This window comes from Lampetra fluviatilis, chromosome 11 (genome assembly GCF_964198595.1).
Source record: "Lampetra fluviatilis chromosome 11, kcLamFluv1.1, whole genome shotgun sequence".
NCBI classification, from domain to species: Eukaryota; Metazoa; Chordata; class Hyperoartia; order Petromyzontiformes; family Petromyzontidae; genus Lampetra; species Lampetra fluviatilis.
In genome coordinates, this window is record NC_136285.1 from 349,327 (window position 1) to 367,084 (window position 17,758).

At 48.7% G+C, this 17,758-nt stretch overlaps 1 protein-coding gene across 1 annotated transcript in view; it reads left to right on the plus strand.

Annotated features, from left to right (window-relative positions):
• The window catches only part of LOC144934672 (complement C3-like), a 332,072-nt gene that overhangs the window by 25,489 nt on the left and 288,825 nt on the right, over nucleotides 1-17,758 (plus strand). Inside the window, exon 3 of the mRNA XM_078860722.1 lies at nucleotides 7,887-7,987. Within this exon, the coding sequence (XP_078716848.1) occupies nucleotides 7,887-7,987 (101 nt within the window). The remainder of the gene's footprint in view (nucleotides 1-7,886; nucleotides 7,988-17,758) is intronic.

Here is a 17,758-nt window from a genome sequence, read left to right on the forward strand (position 1 = left end):
CATACATATGTAATATGAAGAGATGTACCTGGGAGGTAACTGGGCCATAGTGATAGGCTCTGCCGGCCTCAGCCCGCAGCCAATGGGACGTCGAGCCAGGGGCGTAGCCTGTGGCTGCATGGCAACATCTGGAAGGTTCCAGGGGGTGAGGCTGATGATTGGCTGCATGGTATCACGTGGGCCAGGTGTTATAAGGGGTGGAGAGAGACAGCTCCGGGTCAGTGTGGAGAGGGGCTGAGGAGGGACCACGTCTGTGTCACCGGCACGCCAGCGACCACGTGGCGGGCTGGAGGCTGTCTCCGACACACACCGTCAACCAGTGGTGTGGGAAAGCGAGGCAGCCAGCGGACGCCACGCTCAGGGAATGGAGTAACGGGGAAAAGAGGAACCCAGCGTGTGAGGGAGCTGTGAATGAGGAACGAATAAAGAAAAGACAAAAGACACGGTCTCATCTGGAGCGGATTTATTACACATAGAGTCACACACACATCGACCTACACACACATATGGACTTAAACACACACACATATAGACTAACACACACATGGACTTACACACACACATCGACTGACACACACACATCGACTTAAACACACACCGCACACACAGACGTACACAAACACAGCGACTGTCACACACACACATTAACTCACACTCACATTAATGCACACACAGACGGACTCGCACAGACCCAACGCACACACATATATGGACTCACATGCACACATGTATGTGACTTTAGTGAAAGAAGCAAGGGAGAGGCGAAATGCACGCGTGTATAATAAGTAAGTAATTAGGAGTGACTACGAGGGTGTTCCGCCATTTTGGTGCAAACATTTGCTGCGAGCAAGAGCGGCAAATAAATGAAAGTCAACTAATACAAAATGAACCTAACCTATCTGTAACTATGAGCAGATGCGCACCAATCAAGCGTTATTGACATAACATCACTGCTCAACCCCTGCACTGAGGGGGCAAGTGTAAATATAATAGAATGAAGACGTAATAGCAATGAGTACATTTATTGGTTTGCCCCTGCTCAGTAAGTGATATTACGTGGCTGGTTATGCCTCAAGAATAAAAAAAGGCTATTCTTCACCTTTTTGGGAGCAGTACAGTGATATTTAGAAATATACCTATTTTCAAAGAAAAAACGTTTGCATAAGTACTCTTTGGTTCTTTCGGTAAAGTCACGTAGGTATAAAATAAAATAGATTAAATCACGACGTATCGGGCGCAACACAAGCGTCCATCATCAGGTGGGACAACCACAGCAATAAACAATTGCTAAAGTGGGCAAAAGGGCTGCTGTAACAGGAAGCTATATAGGTAAGAGAGGGGGGAGGAGCAAGGGGGGAGAGCTAGAGAGGGGGGTGTTGGGGAGGGGAGTGCTGAAGTGAGCGGGGCTGGGAGTGGGAAGCTGAAGAAGCTGGAGATGCGGAAAATGAAGGCAATACCATAAAGCAGTTAAGGTTTTACCTGGTTAATAACATCCTTCCAATGATTGCTCAATTTGCATCCATCTTCTCGGTTGAAGTTATGTCTATGTTTATATATCTGTATGGCTTCATGAAAAAACCTTTGATAGTAGCCCGAAGGTTTGCAGAGTACCTTGGTCTCGGAAAAAACAACATCATTAGAGCCCACAGTGTAATAGCAATGGTCTTCCATGGCGGAGGAATTAGTTCTACCGTGTTTCAGATCTGACTTATGCTTGTGAACACGGTCCGAGATATGTCGTTTCGTTTCCCCAATGTAACACCCACCAGAGGTGCAACTTAGTTTGTAGACTCCAGGATATTGCATGTCAGGAATGACATCCTTGACAGATGGGATTTGATCACGGATTTTGTGTACTGTACTGAATCGGACCTGGATCTTGTGTTTGTTTAAGATTTTGGAAATATTTTTGGTAACGCCTGCTATGTATGGTAACGTGATGGCGTCTCAGGGGGTTGTTCGTCCATGGTTGGAGAAACAGCTTTGCAAATAATGCTGTCCGAGTACCCATTCATCTTGAGGGCCTGGTGTACATGTTCCAGTTCACTGGATAGGTGGCGTTGGTCAGAAATGCAGTGGGCCCTATGGTGTAGTGTTTTGATGAGGGAATTCTTCTGTGCCGGATGGTGGTGGGAATCAGGTTTCAGATAGGAATCTGTGTGGGTGGCTTTCCTGTAGACAGAATGTTCCAACCGAGAAGATGGATACAAATTGAGCAATTATTGGAAGGCTGTTATTAACCAGGTAAAACCTTAACTGTTTATGGTTGTTCCATCATATCTGCCGGGTACTAGTCTATTTTTCCGAGTTAATTTCCCCCCGCATCCCCATCGTTCCCAGCCTCCCACTTCCAGCCCCACTTTCTCCCCCCCCCCAGCTTCACGTCCTCTCTCCCCTTAGTGTCACGCAGCGCCCCCCCCAGCCCCCTACCAACAACCCCCCCCCCTCTCTCTCTCTCTCTCTCTCCCCTTGCTCCTCCCATCTTTTCTTACCTATATAACCTCTTGCCACGGCAGCTCTCTCGCCCACTGCATTGTCATTGTTGCTGTCATTGGCATTGCTGCTACATTGGCATTGTTGCTGCATTCGCATTGTTGCTGCATTGGCATTGTTGCTGCATTAGCATTGTTGCTGCATTGGCAATGTTGCTACATTGGCACTCGTGCACCGCCCATGCTCCTGGTGCTGTTGATACACTTGGGCTACGCACATCCCCGAACCATTATTAACAGTTTGCCTTTAGAGGCTCACGTGACTTTACCGAAAGAACCAAAGAGTAACTATAGGCCTATTTCCTTGTTGAATTCAGATTATAATTTTCTCACAAAAATTCTGGCAAACAGACTTGAGAACATTCTTCCTTCACTCATAGGTTTTGTCAGAAATAGGGACTCGTCAGACAATATCAGAATCCTAATAAATGCAATTGACATCGCCACTAAGATAAAACTCACTGCCTATGCCCTGATACTAGATGGGAACAAGGCATTTCACAGAGACGAGTGGGGCTTCCTATTTTGGGTAACGGAAAAGTTTGGCTTACCCTCCGCATTATTAAATATATGCAAGCTCCTTTACGCTAACCTCTTTGCTGTGTTAGTAATCAATGGACTGGTCTCCCCAAGCTTCCCCCTAGGCAGGCAGGGCTGCCCCCTATCACCCCTCCTTTTTACTTTGGTAATTGAATTATGAGCAATAATCATCAGGGCTAGCTGAAATGTGGTTGGAGTATGCAAAGGGGCAAGTGACAATCAAATTAAACTATATGCGGAATACGGTGAAGCCTCAGGTGATAAACTAAACTCGGCGAAGCCAGAGCTGATGCCTCTCTCCCCAATCTTCGCCAAACCTCATGATGAACTTTTGCCAATCAGATGATGTCCAACCCAGATCAATTACCTAGGTGTCAAAATACCCTCTTCGCTCCCCACTCTCTTCTCGAGAACATTCTAACTTTTTTACAGAAATCACGACATCACTTTCCGTGTGGAAGGACACCCCCTCTCCCTTTTAACCGTGCCGACCTGGTGAAAATGATGATTCTGCCGAAACTCCTCTATCACCTGTGAAATGTCTCTACCTGCATCCCTAAAGCCTTCTACAAAACCTTTCACTCGCGAACCATGTAATTTGTCTGCAACTATAAGATGGTGAGAATTGATTTTTACTCGCTTACACTAACCAAGAAGGAGGGAGGCCTCGCCCTTCCAGACTCTTCTCAAATACCGCTGATCAATCACCCTTCTTAATGTCAAACACTGTATAAATCTAGAAATGAAGGGTTCGTAGAAGGAATGGGAAGAAAGTTATGTTAGCCCCTGGACTCTCACTGGAATTGCTTTCACCCCAGCCACAGACAGAACATGGGGTCCTAAACCATTGTGGACATTAACTGCCACCTTATGAATCTGCAGGGACAAACAAGTCCTGATCCCCTCCACCTTTCATAAAGGGGGGGGGGGCGGGATTTGGGTAGAGAACAATTAGAAAGTTGCGTGGAATTCCTGCCCATAGCGGCCAGTTTGTTTGTGGAATGTGCACATTCAGTTTGTTTGTAGAATGTGCACATTCTACAAACAAACTAAAGGCACCCCAATGGGTTCTCCCTTATCTCCAGTTGTGGCCAACATCTCCATGAAAAAAATTGAGACGGACGCCATCCAGGCATCCACTCTACGCCCGTCCTTGTGGAAGTGGTACGTGGATGACACGTTTGTCATCTGGCCACATGGCCGACCGGCTCTAGAACAATTCCTCAACCACATCAATTCCATCCACCCAGCAAACAAATTCACCATGGAGGTAGAAAAGGATGGCATGCTACCCTTCTTGAATGTCTTAATCAAAAGAGACCAGATGGCTCAATGAGCCACTCTGTCTACAGGAAAGTAACCCATACTGATGCCTACCTAAAACCTGATTCCCACCACCATCCATCCCAGAAGAATTCCCTCATCAAAACGCTACACCATAGAGCTCAATGTATCTACGACCATGAAGACCTGACCAGTGAACTCAAACACATACACCAGGCTCTCAAGGCGAATGGATATTTTGACTACACAATCCGCAAATCTATCACCCCAACCGTGAGAAAGGAGCCATCTGAAGATCCAATCAAAACCATCACCTTACCTTACATAGCAGGGATAACCAAAAAGATTTCCAAAATCTTTAAAAAACACAAGATCCAGGTCCAATTTAACACAGCGCATAAAATTCGTGACCTGATCCCATCTGTGAAGGACAAGATTCCTCACATGCAATATCCCAGCGTCTACAAACTAAGCTGTATCTGCGGCAGCAGTTGCATTGGGGAAACCAAACGACATGTCTCAGACCGTGTTCATGAACATAAGGCAGATCTGAAACAGGGCAGGATCAATACTTCTGCTGTGCCTGATCATTACTTTAACACAGACACAATTTGAACCGAGACGACGGTTTTAAACTCAGCAATCATTGGAAAGATGTCATCAACCACTTTGGGTCATGACTTGATTTGTTTTCTTGTCCACCTCCACCATCAGCAGTGTGGGTGTGTGGAGCGAGGTGCAATGCTTTGATTTGTGTAGACCTACTGCCGGTGTCGGAGACTTCTCTTACATTAACATTAGCTGCCCCGCCCATCTCGAAATCTTTATAAACAGATATTTGATTGGTGTTGACCTACTGCCGGTGTTGGAAACCTCTCCTTCTTTAACATTAGCTGCCCCGCCCATCTCTAAACCTTTATAAACAGCTTGCCCTCAGAAGCTAATCTCCTTGTTCCTGATGACGACTGTTTGTGTTGCGACCGAAACGTCGCGATATTTTTATGATTTTTTATTCACTTTCTTTTTATTCTTTTATTGTTATTCTTTTTTATATCTACGTGACTTTACCAAAAGAATCATATCATATGAATTCCTGCAGTCACGAACGTCGTAAGTCAAAATGTAAAAGTAATTTTTGTCTGTCTTTCTGTCTGTCTGTCAGTGTATCTGTCTGTGTGTTTGCCTTGGGTCTTTCGGTAAATTCATGTAGATAAGTTCAAAGAAAGTAACAAAAATAACGAAAAACTACGATGTTTCGATTGCAACACAAGCAATCGTCATGACCATTGCTTGTGTTGCGATTTAAAGGAAATGACGATTGCTTGTGTTGTGATCGAAACGTCGTAGTTTTTAGTTATTTATTTTATTTGAACCTATCTACTTGACTTTACCGAAAGATCCAAGAATATGAATTCCTGCAGTCATGAAAGCTTTAAATCAAGATTTAAACGTTAAAGTAGACCAACACAATACACTTGCAATTGTTTGCCCTTAGTGCATTCTAAACTAGGAAAATATAACTTCGTGGAATGTATGCTGATCGTAAAAATAAATTAGAGGCACTCGCCAAAGCACACATCCGTACATGCACAGAACTCTGACTCGCGGTTGCCCCTAGTAACCCAAAAACGCTTGCTTAGCGATGGGAGACGGGGACGATGACGTAGACATAGTACTTGGGTTCCACTTCACCTGCAAACAGCCCGGATCTGTGATCGGAGCTTCCTTTTTATCTCTCTCGGCGCGGCCTGGCTCCACGCTCGGCCGCCCCGTACATACAGAATATTCTCGACGGTTCCAGGCTACACCGCGCCTGTTCCCTCTCTGGCTCCGCCCTTAACCACGCCTCTTTCGGGAACTCTCTAGACGTTCGCAGCTACTCTCCCCGTGCCCCCTCGTTCACCTTTGGCCCACATTACTCACCCCGGTCCATCACGTGCTTGACCCGGTGCCATGGTGAATCGTCCTCACATGGCGCCTACTACCAGCAGCCCCCCACCACACTCTTCCAGTGGCGCACTCTGTGGTGATTCCCTGCGGCGCTGGTGGAGGCTGCAATCCCCTACTCTGTCGATAGGACTCATCAGGCTTCCTCCTGCTAGCATCCAGTACCATGCCCCGAGTAGCCCACTGAATGGTACTGCATGGTGTGTTACCCTACGCGCCTGTTTCAATGGCACTTGGCGCTACGCGCCATAGTGATTCATTTAACAAAACTATACAAGTTTTGAAAGAAATATGTTTTTCCTCCGGGCAAAGCCAGATACTTCCTGCAAGTATATATACATAACAATACAGTGTATCTTGCACGCAGCTCATTTTAAATTACATAAATATATCTATGGAGCCTGGAAGCCCTTGGGGGTGGCATGAATAGAGGAAGTGAAGAAGGTGAATTTGATCATAATAATCATCTTCAGCTATGGCCAAGCCACTGCTGGATGAAGACCTCTCCAAGCTACTATTACCTCTCACGATTCTCCCATGTAATATCTCCTCCTCAGTGGGCATCCTTGGCCGCAATCCATATCTTGGCTGCCACTGTTATTATTCTTGACCATCAGCCGTCTGTCCCTTCTAGCAACATGTACTGACCAAGATCACAATTATCTTAACAGTTTAAATTATGTAATTAAAATCGTATGCTGCCAATTATATCTGTTCGTCATCGTCATTCAATGCGATTCCAAGCATGCACTTCTCAATGTTTTCTTGTGGAATTTCATATTTGATCTATACTTTTCGTTAATTACCACATTTCTTCAGGCCATTTCTCTGCTAGTTTTCATCACGAACTTCAGCTAGGTACAACATAGCCCCTGCATGATAGCCTTGTACCAACCAAATGGTGCAAATATAGTGACATCGCTGGATGTCACCATGCTGTGGGTGCAATACTGGCCCTGGAGGGGCACGTTGTGCAGTGTAGCGACATCACCTGATACCACAATGTTGCGAGTGTAATACCGGCCCTAGAGGGGCATGGTGTGCGCGGAATAATAGCGCAGGATGGCACCATGCTTTAACTGCAGTGCCGACCCTACAGGACAGGGTATGTGGGTGCTGACTAAAGGATACATTTGTGCGAGGCCATGGCACTCTGGTGGACCCGGGAGGACACGTGACGATGAAGTTGACAGAGGGGCCCCAAGAGGGGACGAGGGGAGTCACGTGATTGGGACCTATATCTTTCCCGAGGATTCTGGAAGGTGGATGTGGCCAAGGGCGGAGCCGGCCACACCACAGAGAATATAATCCGGGTCCTGAGAGGGACCGGGGTTGTTGTTCATCCTGGAAGAAACCCTTCGTCTACGATCTCCATTCATTGAGTCTCCAACACGTGGATCCGGGCCGAAGACGTTGGTCCTGATCTGTAGTCACAGTTAAGTAGTAACTAGTGTAGTTAGCCGGGTGGTCACCACCTTAGGTTTTTATTCTGTTAAGGGGAAGTTACCCCGTGTATTGGAACTGAATAAATGTTTTGCCTCCAAGGTCTACGTCTGCGACTCAGTTGAACCCATTACACAAATACCAAATGTCTACATTATTTAATCATGTTCTCTATTACAGAATGCAGATGGAGTGATTGTAGAGAGACAAATAAAAACCATCAAGTCCACCGATGAGGGAATAGTGGATGGAACATCATTCACAATCCCTGCTATTGCCAAGTAAGCTCACACGTAAATATTTACACGTTGTGTGTAAAATTATATACAACAAAGTAATGTATTTAAAAATATATATATATATACTTTAGTCAGTAATTATATTTTCATTATTTTGACAGTTTACAATATCCCACCTTCAGAGAATAAACTGTAAAATATAGTATATACATCTTCCTGAAAAATCCTTCACGTCATCTTCTGTCTTCCATGCAGTTGGGATCAAACTTTTACAAAAGCTCTGCTATGATATTGTCACGTGCCATGACATATCATGGCAACTCAATATTTTGCAAGTGTTTGCTTTTTTGCAGAGTTGTTAAAATAAACTTAACTTTCCGGTAACCACTTGAATAATACAGCAAAAAACAGTTACCGGTTTGCTGCAAGTGTAGGGCTTGAGTATAGCGCGCCACACATCCCCCGCCTCTGTTGCTATGCAAGCAAGCACAGTACAGTGGGGTGATGTGAGGTAATGGTTGTTGTTGTGACTTTAGGTGTAGTGGGTCGTTAAGGGTTGAAACAGGTGTCAGGGTAGCCGGGAGGACACAGGCCAGTGATTGGCTGGAAAGGTAATTGGGCATTAGCTGGCGTCGCTCCGGCGGCGAAAACAAGGCCACGTGACACGGGGGGCCAGGGGGCGAGCGATAAGCGGGGGGTAGAGATAATTAGGGAGATTAATTGGTGTGCAGTAACGGTGCCCGGAGAGTCGCAGAGCAAGTGATAGTAGAGTAAAGCGTAGAGACAGTGTTAGTAGAGTAAAGCACGGAGAGACAGTGGTAGCGAGAACGCAGTGAGCAACCAGGGTAGCCATGCATCGTAAGGATGCAGAGTAGGAAAAACCGTAGAGACGACAAGCGTAGCGATAGTGAGGTAGAGGGCACGGAGAGACGCGCAGCGGTGGCGCAGCAGAGAGACGCGGAGCGGAGCGAGGCCGCGCCGAGACGCGGAGCGGTGGCGCGGCGAAGGTAGACTCTAAGAGGAAAGTAAAGAGGAGAGAAAGACAACCCTTGTACGAGTCCTACAACTGGTGTCAGAAGTGATAACGGACCTGCACCGAGATGTCCAAGAAGGTCATGAAGAAAAAGAACTTACCGGCAGCCTCGTCGGCGGAGAGCAGCGATGCGGACGTGATACCTCCATCAGGAACGGAGGCCCCCGCATCGCTGGAGGACGTGACGGAGCAAGCACCGCCGCACGACGAGGTCGACACGCACGACGAGGAGGAGCCGAGCCCGCCGCACGTATGGAGTGCTGCAATGGCGGCGTGGGAGGCCAGGATGGCGGTGCTCATGCAAGAATTTGATCGAGTTCTGCGGTCGATGCGGGAAGCACCGACGGGATTGGATCCGCAGCCGCACGACCTCGTTACATCTGCAGGGGCTGACGGTGCGGCTGGATCTCCCGAGGCGCCAGGTGCGCCGCTGGACGAGGAGGTGGAACCAGAGTCGCTGGCCTCGAGCACGCCACGTCGGCTGCACGTGGAACGCTTCGAGGTCCCGGTCGGCGACTGGACAGCGTTTACACGACCATTTCGGGCAGCGTATGAGTCGCTCGGGTGGACGGAGGCTCAAGCGCTACGGGCGCTGCCAACGGCTTTGAACGAAGATGCGTTGGCGACGTTCTACGGTCTCCCTCGAGGGGTTCGCTTGTCCTTGACAGAGATATTTGCGGCGATGCAGAAGATTTACGAACCTCGCTCGGTCGCCAAGCGCAAGTTTCAATTGAGGCGACGGGCGGAAGGAGAATCTCCCCTCGCGTATCGCAGTGCGCTGTTGACTCTTGGCCAAGCGGCTTACCCGGCAATGGACAAAGCGGCCCTTGATTCTTTGGCCCAGGAGAAGCTGTTGCAGATGGCGAAGGAGCTACAAGTTGTCCTCTCACTTCCCAGCGACAACGACGACGACGGGTCATCTTTGCAGCTTGCCAGGAACATCCAGGTTAACCTGGATCTTTGCGACGAGCCATCGGCGGGGCCATCTCGGCCCCTGGTGGTGGGCGTTGGATCAGACGGTGGTCTACCGGAGGGAGAGCTGACGCCGCTGACAGCAGCGGTCGCACGACCACCATTGAGCCCACACCGCCGCTCGGATGCGGGCGGACGTGGCGGTCCGTCACGCTGCTACGAGTGCGGGCGGCGAGGACACTTCGCGCGGGACTGCTGGAGATGGAGACGCGTCTTCCCACGTTCATCGGGACCCTACAATCGGGAATTCTACCCAGCGCAGGATTACCAGGTGAGTCGCGACACATTCAATACACGGCCGTATCCTACACCTCACCCATCCGCGTCGATACATAATGTTGATCCCCCTTCGTATGATGCTCAAGGTAATGCGGTATGGGGTGCGTTGGCTCATCGTGTTTTGGGGGCTGCGCCGGGTTCGTCGGATGTGATGGCGTTTGTTCAAGGGATTCAAATTCGGGTTATTGTTGACACGGAGGCATCCGCGACGCTTATTTCTTTGCACACCCTCCGATTGCTCCCTGCTTCGGCCCATGTTTTGGAACCGGTGGAGGGCCCGTGTATAGCGGCAAATGGGAGTAGTTTGGGAATTATGGGTCGTATACTAGCAACGATACAGGTCGGGGAGGTGTGTGTAACGGGGTACATTTTGGTTTCGTCTGTTCTGGCTGTGCCGTGTTTATTGGGCACGGATTTTTTGCAAAAGATGCCGATTAAGATTTCGATTGAAAGGGGACAGTTGGAATTGCCGTCAGGAAAGTGTATAAAATTTTTGGGTACTCCGTCTAAATTTGCTCGTGTCAACGCTGTGGTCTAGGCGGTGGTTAGCCGCACGGTGCGCGTTCCGCCTGCGACGCAGATGCTTGTCCCGTTGAAATTGAAAAAGGGGCTGTCAGTAGGTAACTTGGAGGAGGGTATATTATTGTCACCTTCAAATGCCGTGTCACGAATGCCCTCTTTGGTAGGGGCTTTTACGATGGTGCCAACGACGGTCGAACCGTTTATTCAGATTGTAAACACGGGGCACGAGCCGGTCATTATTCAGGAAGGGACCACGCTGGCACACGCGTCAGTCGAACGAGGTTCAGAAAGCCATGTGTGTTTGGCAGCGGGGGGGGGGGGGGGGGGGGGGTAACACGCTGCCGCGACCGGAGGAGAAACCGAGCTGGTTTCGCGAATTGTATGCAGGTAACGACGATTTGACACCCGAGCAGCGGACGCGGTTAAGGGAGTTGCTTTGGGAATTTAGGGATGTGTTTAGCTCAGGGAAGTTTGATGTCGGTCGTACGACCCTGTTGCGACATCACATTGACACTAGAGATGCAGCCCCTGTTCGATTGAATCCTCACCAGGTGAGCCCGCTGGAGAAGGATTGCATTCGGAGGACGGTTGATGAGATGTTGCAACAGGATATCGTATCCCCTTCGTCCAGCCCATGGGGAGCCCCGATCGTGTTGGTAAAAAAAAGGGATGGCTCTCTACGATTTTATGTAGATTCCCGGAAATTGAATAAAGTTTCGGTGGCGGATGCTTATCCGCTTCCGCGCATTGACGACTCATTGGACGCATTTTCCGGCGCTACATTTTTTTCCACATTAGACCTCTTATCGGGCTTTTGGCAATTGCCCTTGGACGAGGCATCTAAACCGAAGACGGCTTTTTGCACGCTGCAAGGATTGTTTCACTTTAATGTATTGCCAATGAGGCTGCACTCCGCACCAGCCACTTTTCAATGACTGATGGAGCTGGTGTTGACGGGATTGCAGTGGGAGTCGTGTTTGATTTACCTGGACGACGTCATTGTGTTCAGTAAGGATTTCGAGGGACATTTGCAGCGGCTGCGAGCTGTGTTTGGCAGGGTAAGGGGCGCCAATTTGAAGTTTAAACCCCAAAAGTGTCATCTGTTGCGAACTTCCGCTAAATATCTTGGTCATGTGGTCAGCGAAGCGGGGGTCGCAACGGATCCGGAGAAAACTAGTTGTGTTCGTGCGTGGCCAGTGCCTAAAATGGTGTCGGAAGTACGCAGCTTCGTGGGCTTTGCGTCATATTATCGGCGATTTGTTAAGAATTTTGCTACGATTGCGAGGCCACTGCACACGCTCACTGCTAAGGGTAAAAAGTTTATATGGGGTGTTGAGGAGCAGCGTTCATTTGAAACGCTCCGGGACGCGTTCGCGGACGCACCGCCGCTCGGGTATCCAAATTTTGCAGAAATGTTTACGTTGGACACGGATGCCAGTGACACGGGCATCGGAGCTGTGTTGTCGCAAACGATTAACGGTGTTGAAAGGGTCGTCGCGTATGGCAGCCGGGTACTGTCCCCGGCGGAACAAAGGTATTGCGTAACGCGCAGGGAATTATTGGCGATTGTTCATTTTGTGCAGTTGTATCGACCATACTTGTACAGGCGACAGTTTTTGGTCCGCACCGACCACGCGGCATTGCAGTACTCCTTGCAGATCGATCAACCCTCGGGCCAAATGGCCTGCTGGCTTGAGGTCCTGCAGGGATACTCATTTACGGTCCAGCACAGGAAGGGTACGCGTCACGTTAACGCGGATGCTCTGTCCCGGTTGCCTCAGGCATCGGGCTCGTGTCAGTGCTCTGAGGGATCGCCGCGTTGTGGGCCGCCGCTGCAGAGCGAGCCGAGAATGGCCGCTGCAGCTAATTCAAACCGGGTTGACGAGACACCGGATACTGAGCCCGGGTTGTTGGGTTTGTCACGGGGGCGTTTGGTGCGGTTGCAAATAGACGATCCGTCGCTTACCAGGATGAGGCTACGGGCCTCTCGCTCCAAACAGTCGGATGATCGGCCATTTCTCCGACTCATTGACGACCTCCTGGTCAGATAGGATGTCGTCTTACAGAAATGTTGTATAGTGGTGCCGCTGTGTTTACGAGGGAAACTCATTTCCGACACGCACGCGCGGTTGATGCACTTGGGGGAGAAAAAAACCGCTTTGACTTTAAGTAATGATTTCTATTGGCCGGGGTTGCAGAATGACGTTCATTTGTACGTTAAAGCTTGTCACGAGTGCGCACGGCGGAAGGCGCCAGCCGAGCCATATCGGGTACCATTGCAATCGATACGTGTTTCGCGGGTTAACGAAATTGTGGCCCTTGATATTTTGGGACCGTTCCCCGTTACCCCGCGGGGTCACAAATACTTGCTCGTGGGGGTCGAATACTTAACTCGGTGGCCTATGGCATGGCCGTTAGTAGACCAATCAGCGGGATCAATTGTGGAGGCCTTTCTGCAGGGTTACGTTTTCGATAAAGGGGCCCCGGAGCACCTGCTTACAGACCAGGGAAATTTTTTTTCGTCCCGCCTTTTGAAGGAGGTGTGTGACGCATTGGGTACGAGAAAAATCCGGACATCCCCATACCACCCGCAAACCGACGGGATGGTCGAGCGCCTTCATCGAACATTGACATCTATGTTGTGCCAGCAGGTTAATTTGGCTCAGACGGATTGGGATGTACATGTCCCGGCGGCTTTGGCCACTTATAGATTGGCCCCACACGCTTCTCCAGGATATTCACCCTTTTATCTGATGTATGGGCGTGAACCAGAAGCCCCGGCCTTGGTCAGGCTGGGTGTGAAATCTAAGAGGAAGTCGCCAGTGGTGGCTGTCCCCATGCGCGAGTCATTGGATCGGTTGAACGAGGCCAGGGAGGCCTCGCTGCGGAATACGGAACGAAGGCAGGCAGCTAATGAGCATCTGCCTGGGGGGCAGCCTCCATGGGAACCATGGCAAGTGGGGGACAAGGCTTGGTTACATTGTCCGATGGTGCCGGTAGGCATGTCACCAAAGTTCCACCGGCCCTGGCAGGGGCCCGTTGAGATTGTGGAAGTTCGTCGGGATCAAAGTGTAAGGATTCGCTACGGTCGACGGTTGTAGCACATTCACCCGTCACGGTTGAAAAGATATGTTGTGCCATATGATGCGTCATCTCCAATCCCGGAACGGCCTGTATTGGATGTGTCCGACGAGTGTCCTGGGGGGCGATGGGAAGATGCACCTCAGCGGTTTACCCCCCGTGTGCCTGCAGGAACACCATCTTTGAAGCGACGGACACGCCGGGACGCACAAGGCCGTGGGTGGCTCTCGTCGAGAGTTGGACAGGGGGATGGAGATGGACGCACGGTTCGGGCAGAACGCTGCCCTGTGGCCACGGACGGGGATGCCCTAGCCCCTGTTCCATTGAGTCGGGGAGACGGACCGGCCGCGGGAACACGTTCACGATGATTAACTTTTACTTAAATTCCTGGAACTCGGGGTTGTATATATATTGTGCATCTGTTGAACTTTTCGTGTACTGTGGGTTTCGCGTTTCGCGTTGTTTTAGCCGGGACGGCTAGTTTTTTTTCACAGGGGGGGGGGGGGTGATGTAGGGCTTGAGTATAGCGCGCCATGCATCCCCCGCCTCTGTTGCTATGCAAGCAAGCACAGTACAGTGGGGTGATGTGAGGTAAAGGTTGTTGTTGTGACTTTAGGCAAAATGGGTCGTTAAGGGTTGAAACAGGTGTCAGGGTAGCCGGGAGGACACAGGCCAGTGATTGGCTGGAAAGGTAATTGGGCATTAGCTGGCATCGCTCCGGCGGCGAAAACAAGGCCACGTGACACGGGGGGGGGGGGGGGCAGGGGGCGAGCGATAAGCGGGGGGTAGAGATAATTAGGGAGATTAATTGTTGTGGGGATATAAGCCAGAGCGCAACGGAGAGAAGGGAGTCCTGTACGAGTTGGTGTCGTGGATGGAGCTGCAGTAACGGTGCCCGGAGAGTCGCAGAGCAAGTGATAGTAGAGTAAAGCGTAGAGAGAGTGTTAGTAGAGTAAAGCACGGAGAGACAGTGGTAGCGAGAACACAGTGAACAACCAGGGTAGCCATGCATCGGAAGGATGCAGAGTAGGAGAAACCGTAGAGACGACAAGCGTAGCGATAGTGAGGTAGAGGGCACGGAGAGACGCGGAGCGGTGGCGCAGCAGAGAGACGCGGAGCGAGGCCGCGCCGAGACGCGGAGCGGTGGCGCGGCGAAGGTGGACTCTAAGAGGAAAATAAAGAGGAGAGAAAGACAACCCTTGTACGAGTCCTACACAAGTATAGAATTATATAGACCATTAAACACAACATATTTACCTTTCAGCTGAGAAACGAAGGGAGCTGCAACAGTTGCATGATGGTGAGCACACTGAATTTGCGTTACAGAAGTCACCAATTCAATTACATCCCTGGCTCTATCCACCCAGTGGTATCTGTGTTCAGAATGGTTTGCCGTTCCGAAAGTCAGTTGTTAAAATAATTTTTTACTTTCCAGCAACCACTTGAATAATACAGTAAAACACAGTTACCGGTTTTGCTGCAAATATAGAATTATATAGACCATTATACACAAAATATTTACCTTTTAGCTGAAATACGAAGGGAGCTGCCACAGTTGCATGATGGTGAGCACACTGAATTTGCGTTACAGAAGTCACCAATTCAATTACATCCCCGGCTCTATCCACCCAGCGGTATCGGTGTTCAGAATGATTTACCGTTTCGAAAGTCAGGAACCAGTGGGATGCGAGTAATTAATGCACTAAATGTATAAACTGCACCGTGGCAGGCCTCAATGTAAATAAAAGGTAAAGATGTAGCCCTGCAATTACATGCTTACTGCACTGCTAGTGGACAAGAGAAAGCTCTACAGCAGTGCTTTTTAATCTTTTGATTTCACGGCACATTTCTGAACCTGCTCGATTTTAGTGGAACACTGAACCAAAAACTATACAGTATTTCATCCAGCAGTGGATTGACGAAGGTAATGTGTGTGCACTCGTCTCTTTATCAAGTGATATGCCGCTATGGATGGGATTTCTGCATCATGGAAATGTGACATTTGTACAATTGTGTGTGTGGTTCTCCCCTCAACCACCATGTGTTCCCAAGCCCTCATCGCAACTCAATTAGGACCAGAGATGCGTAATGCTTGGATTTAATTACTCACCCGGTGCACCTGGCTCAGCCAATTCACTAAGATTGGGGAGTTGTGTGTTTTGCGTGTGCCAGTCAATGCGTATGTGTCTGTCTGTGTGTTTAATTTGAATTTTTTTGAAAAACTACACAAACTATTTGGTTCTTTTGGTAAAGTCACGTAGAAAATAAAATAAAATACTAATAGAATACGACCTGTCAATTGTAAGCAGGAATGAGAAAAAAACAAACATAACAAACTTATAAATATAATGCAATACAACACAGCGATTCGGCTAACACAACAGTCAACGCCTCACCTGGTTGATTACGTTCTTCCAAATAATGACAAACAGAAAGACAGCGCCTTAAATAGATAGAGGGGGGAGGGGTTGGTGTAAGAGCCATAAGAGAGAAAGTGAATGTATTATTTCTGCGTATACATTTTTATGTACATCTGTCATACATTTGTTGACAGACTGGACATATTTGACTTGGAATATTCCAACTGGTTAGAACCCCCCTGTTGTGGTTAGACGCTCCATTGATTGAACCCATGACGTAACTTCCGGTCTGACAGTATAAACGGGAAATTAGGAGAAGAGCCAGGCAGGGAGCGAGTGGACAGTCTTTGACCGTGCGACAACGTGCTACACAGTACGTGGACATGCGAAGATATAGCTTTGGAAATCGTTCGTTTTTGTGCAACTAAGAAATAAAGAAACAGTTTGATTTAAGACACGTCATACACGCGTCAGACTTATTGCTCCCCAAGGTTAAGACATAGCCTTTTTTTGGTACGAGAAAGCTGCGCCTACAAAAGTCTGTACTCGCGTGGAAGAAAGCCGTGCAAGAAAGAAGTGAGAATGCTCTTCACGTCCTACCAACAAGGCAATAAGTCTGCGTCTAAGAAGCAGGTACCATTACGTTTGTATGAGAGAAGATTGTTAGCAATTGTGAAAGATAAGCAAACATTAATGAGCTACTGAAGCCTGTTAACTACATAAACAGAACTGTGAGCTGTATTTGCTTTGCCAAGCCAAGACGGTGCATATTTAGGAACGGATCTGCAAAGGTTATTTCTTTGAATAACTCTGAGAGTTTTGAAATATTTGGCAATACGTTGTGCACTGAGGAAACAAGATTGCGGACGACATTGCAAAATCAGCTACAGTACAAGGCAGCACAAAGCCGCGAAGCTACGCGTGAACACGGCAAGCAGGAAAGCACGTTGTTGGCGGGAAAGCGGCGGTGCAGGCAACTAGCCAGGACGCATATCGCCATATAGAGTCAGAAAAGCCCATGGAAATGTGGATCCCAAGCATCTGAAGATACAAGTGAAGATAAGAAAGATGAAGATGATGTTGATCCATGTGACAATATCATTGTTATCAGTTCCACGGAGCAAAAACACAAGTAAACATTGATCCGTAACTGGAAATGACTCAATAGTTTCCTCCAAAAGCTCCACAATTTTGGCACGTGGACGAGAAGAACCAGAACACACAGCTCTGTTAGCCAAGGTAGCATCTTTAAAGAAGAAACAAGAAATTGAGTTTGAAGCAGTACAGCTGATGACAAAGTTGAAAACTCAAAAGGAGCAGTTGAATCAGAGACTGCTATTGCAGCATCCAGTGCTAAGCTAAAGGTGTTTGGAGAATATGTGGACTCTTTGGATGGCAGGCATGAGTATTTCAAGACCAAGACATGATCCAGAAGAACCTCAGGACTGGACAAAAAGTACGGAGACAGAGCATTTGAGAAAACCCAGCCGGCTCATGCTGTAGGAGCATACGAGGAATCTAAATAAGCTCTTTCAAGAGGTAGAGAGGCTGGTACAAGTACAGCAT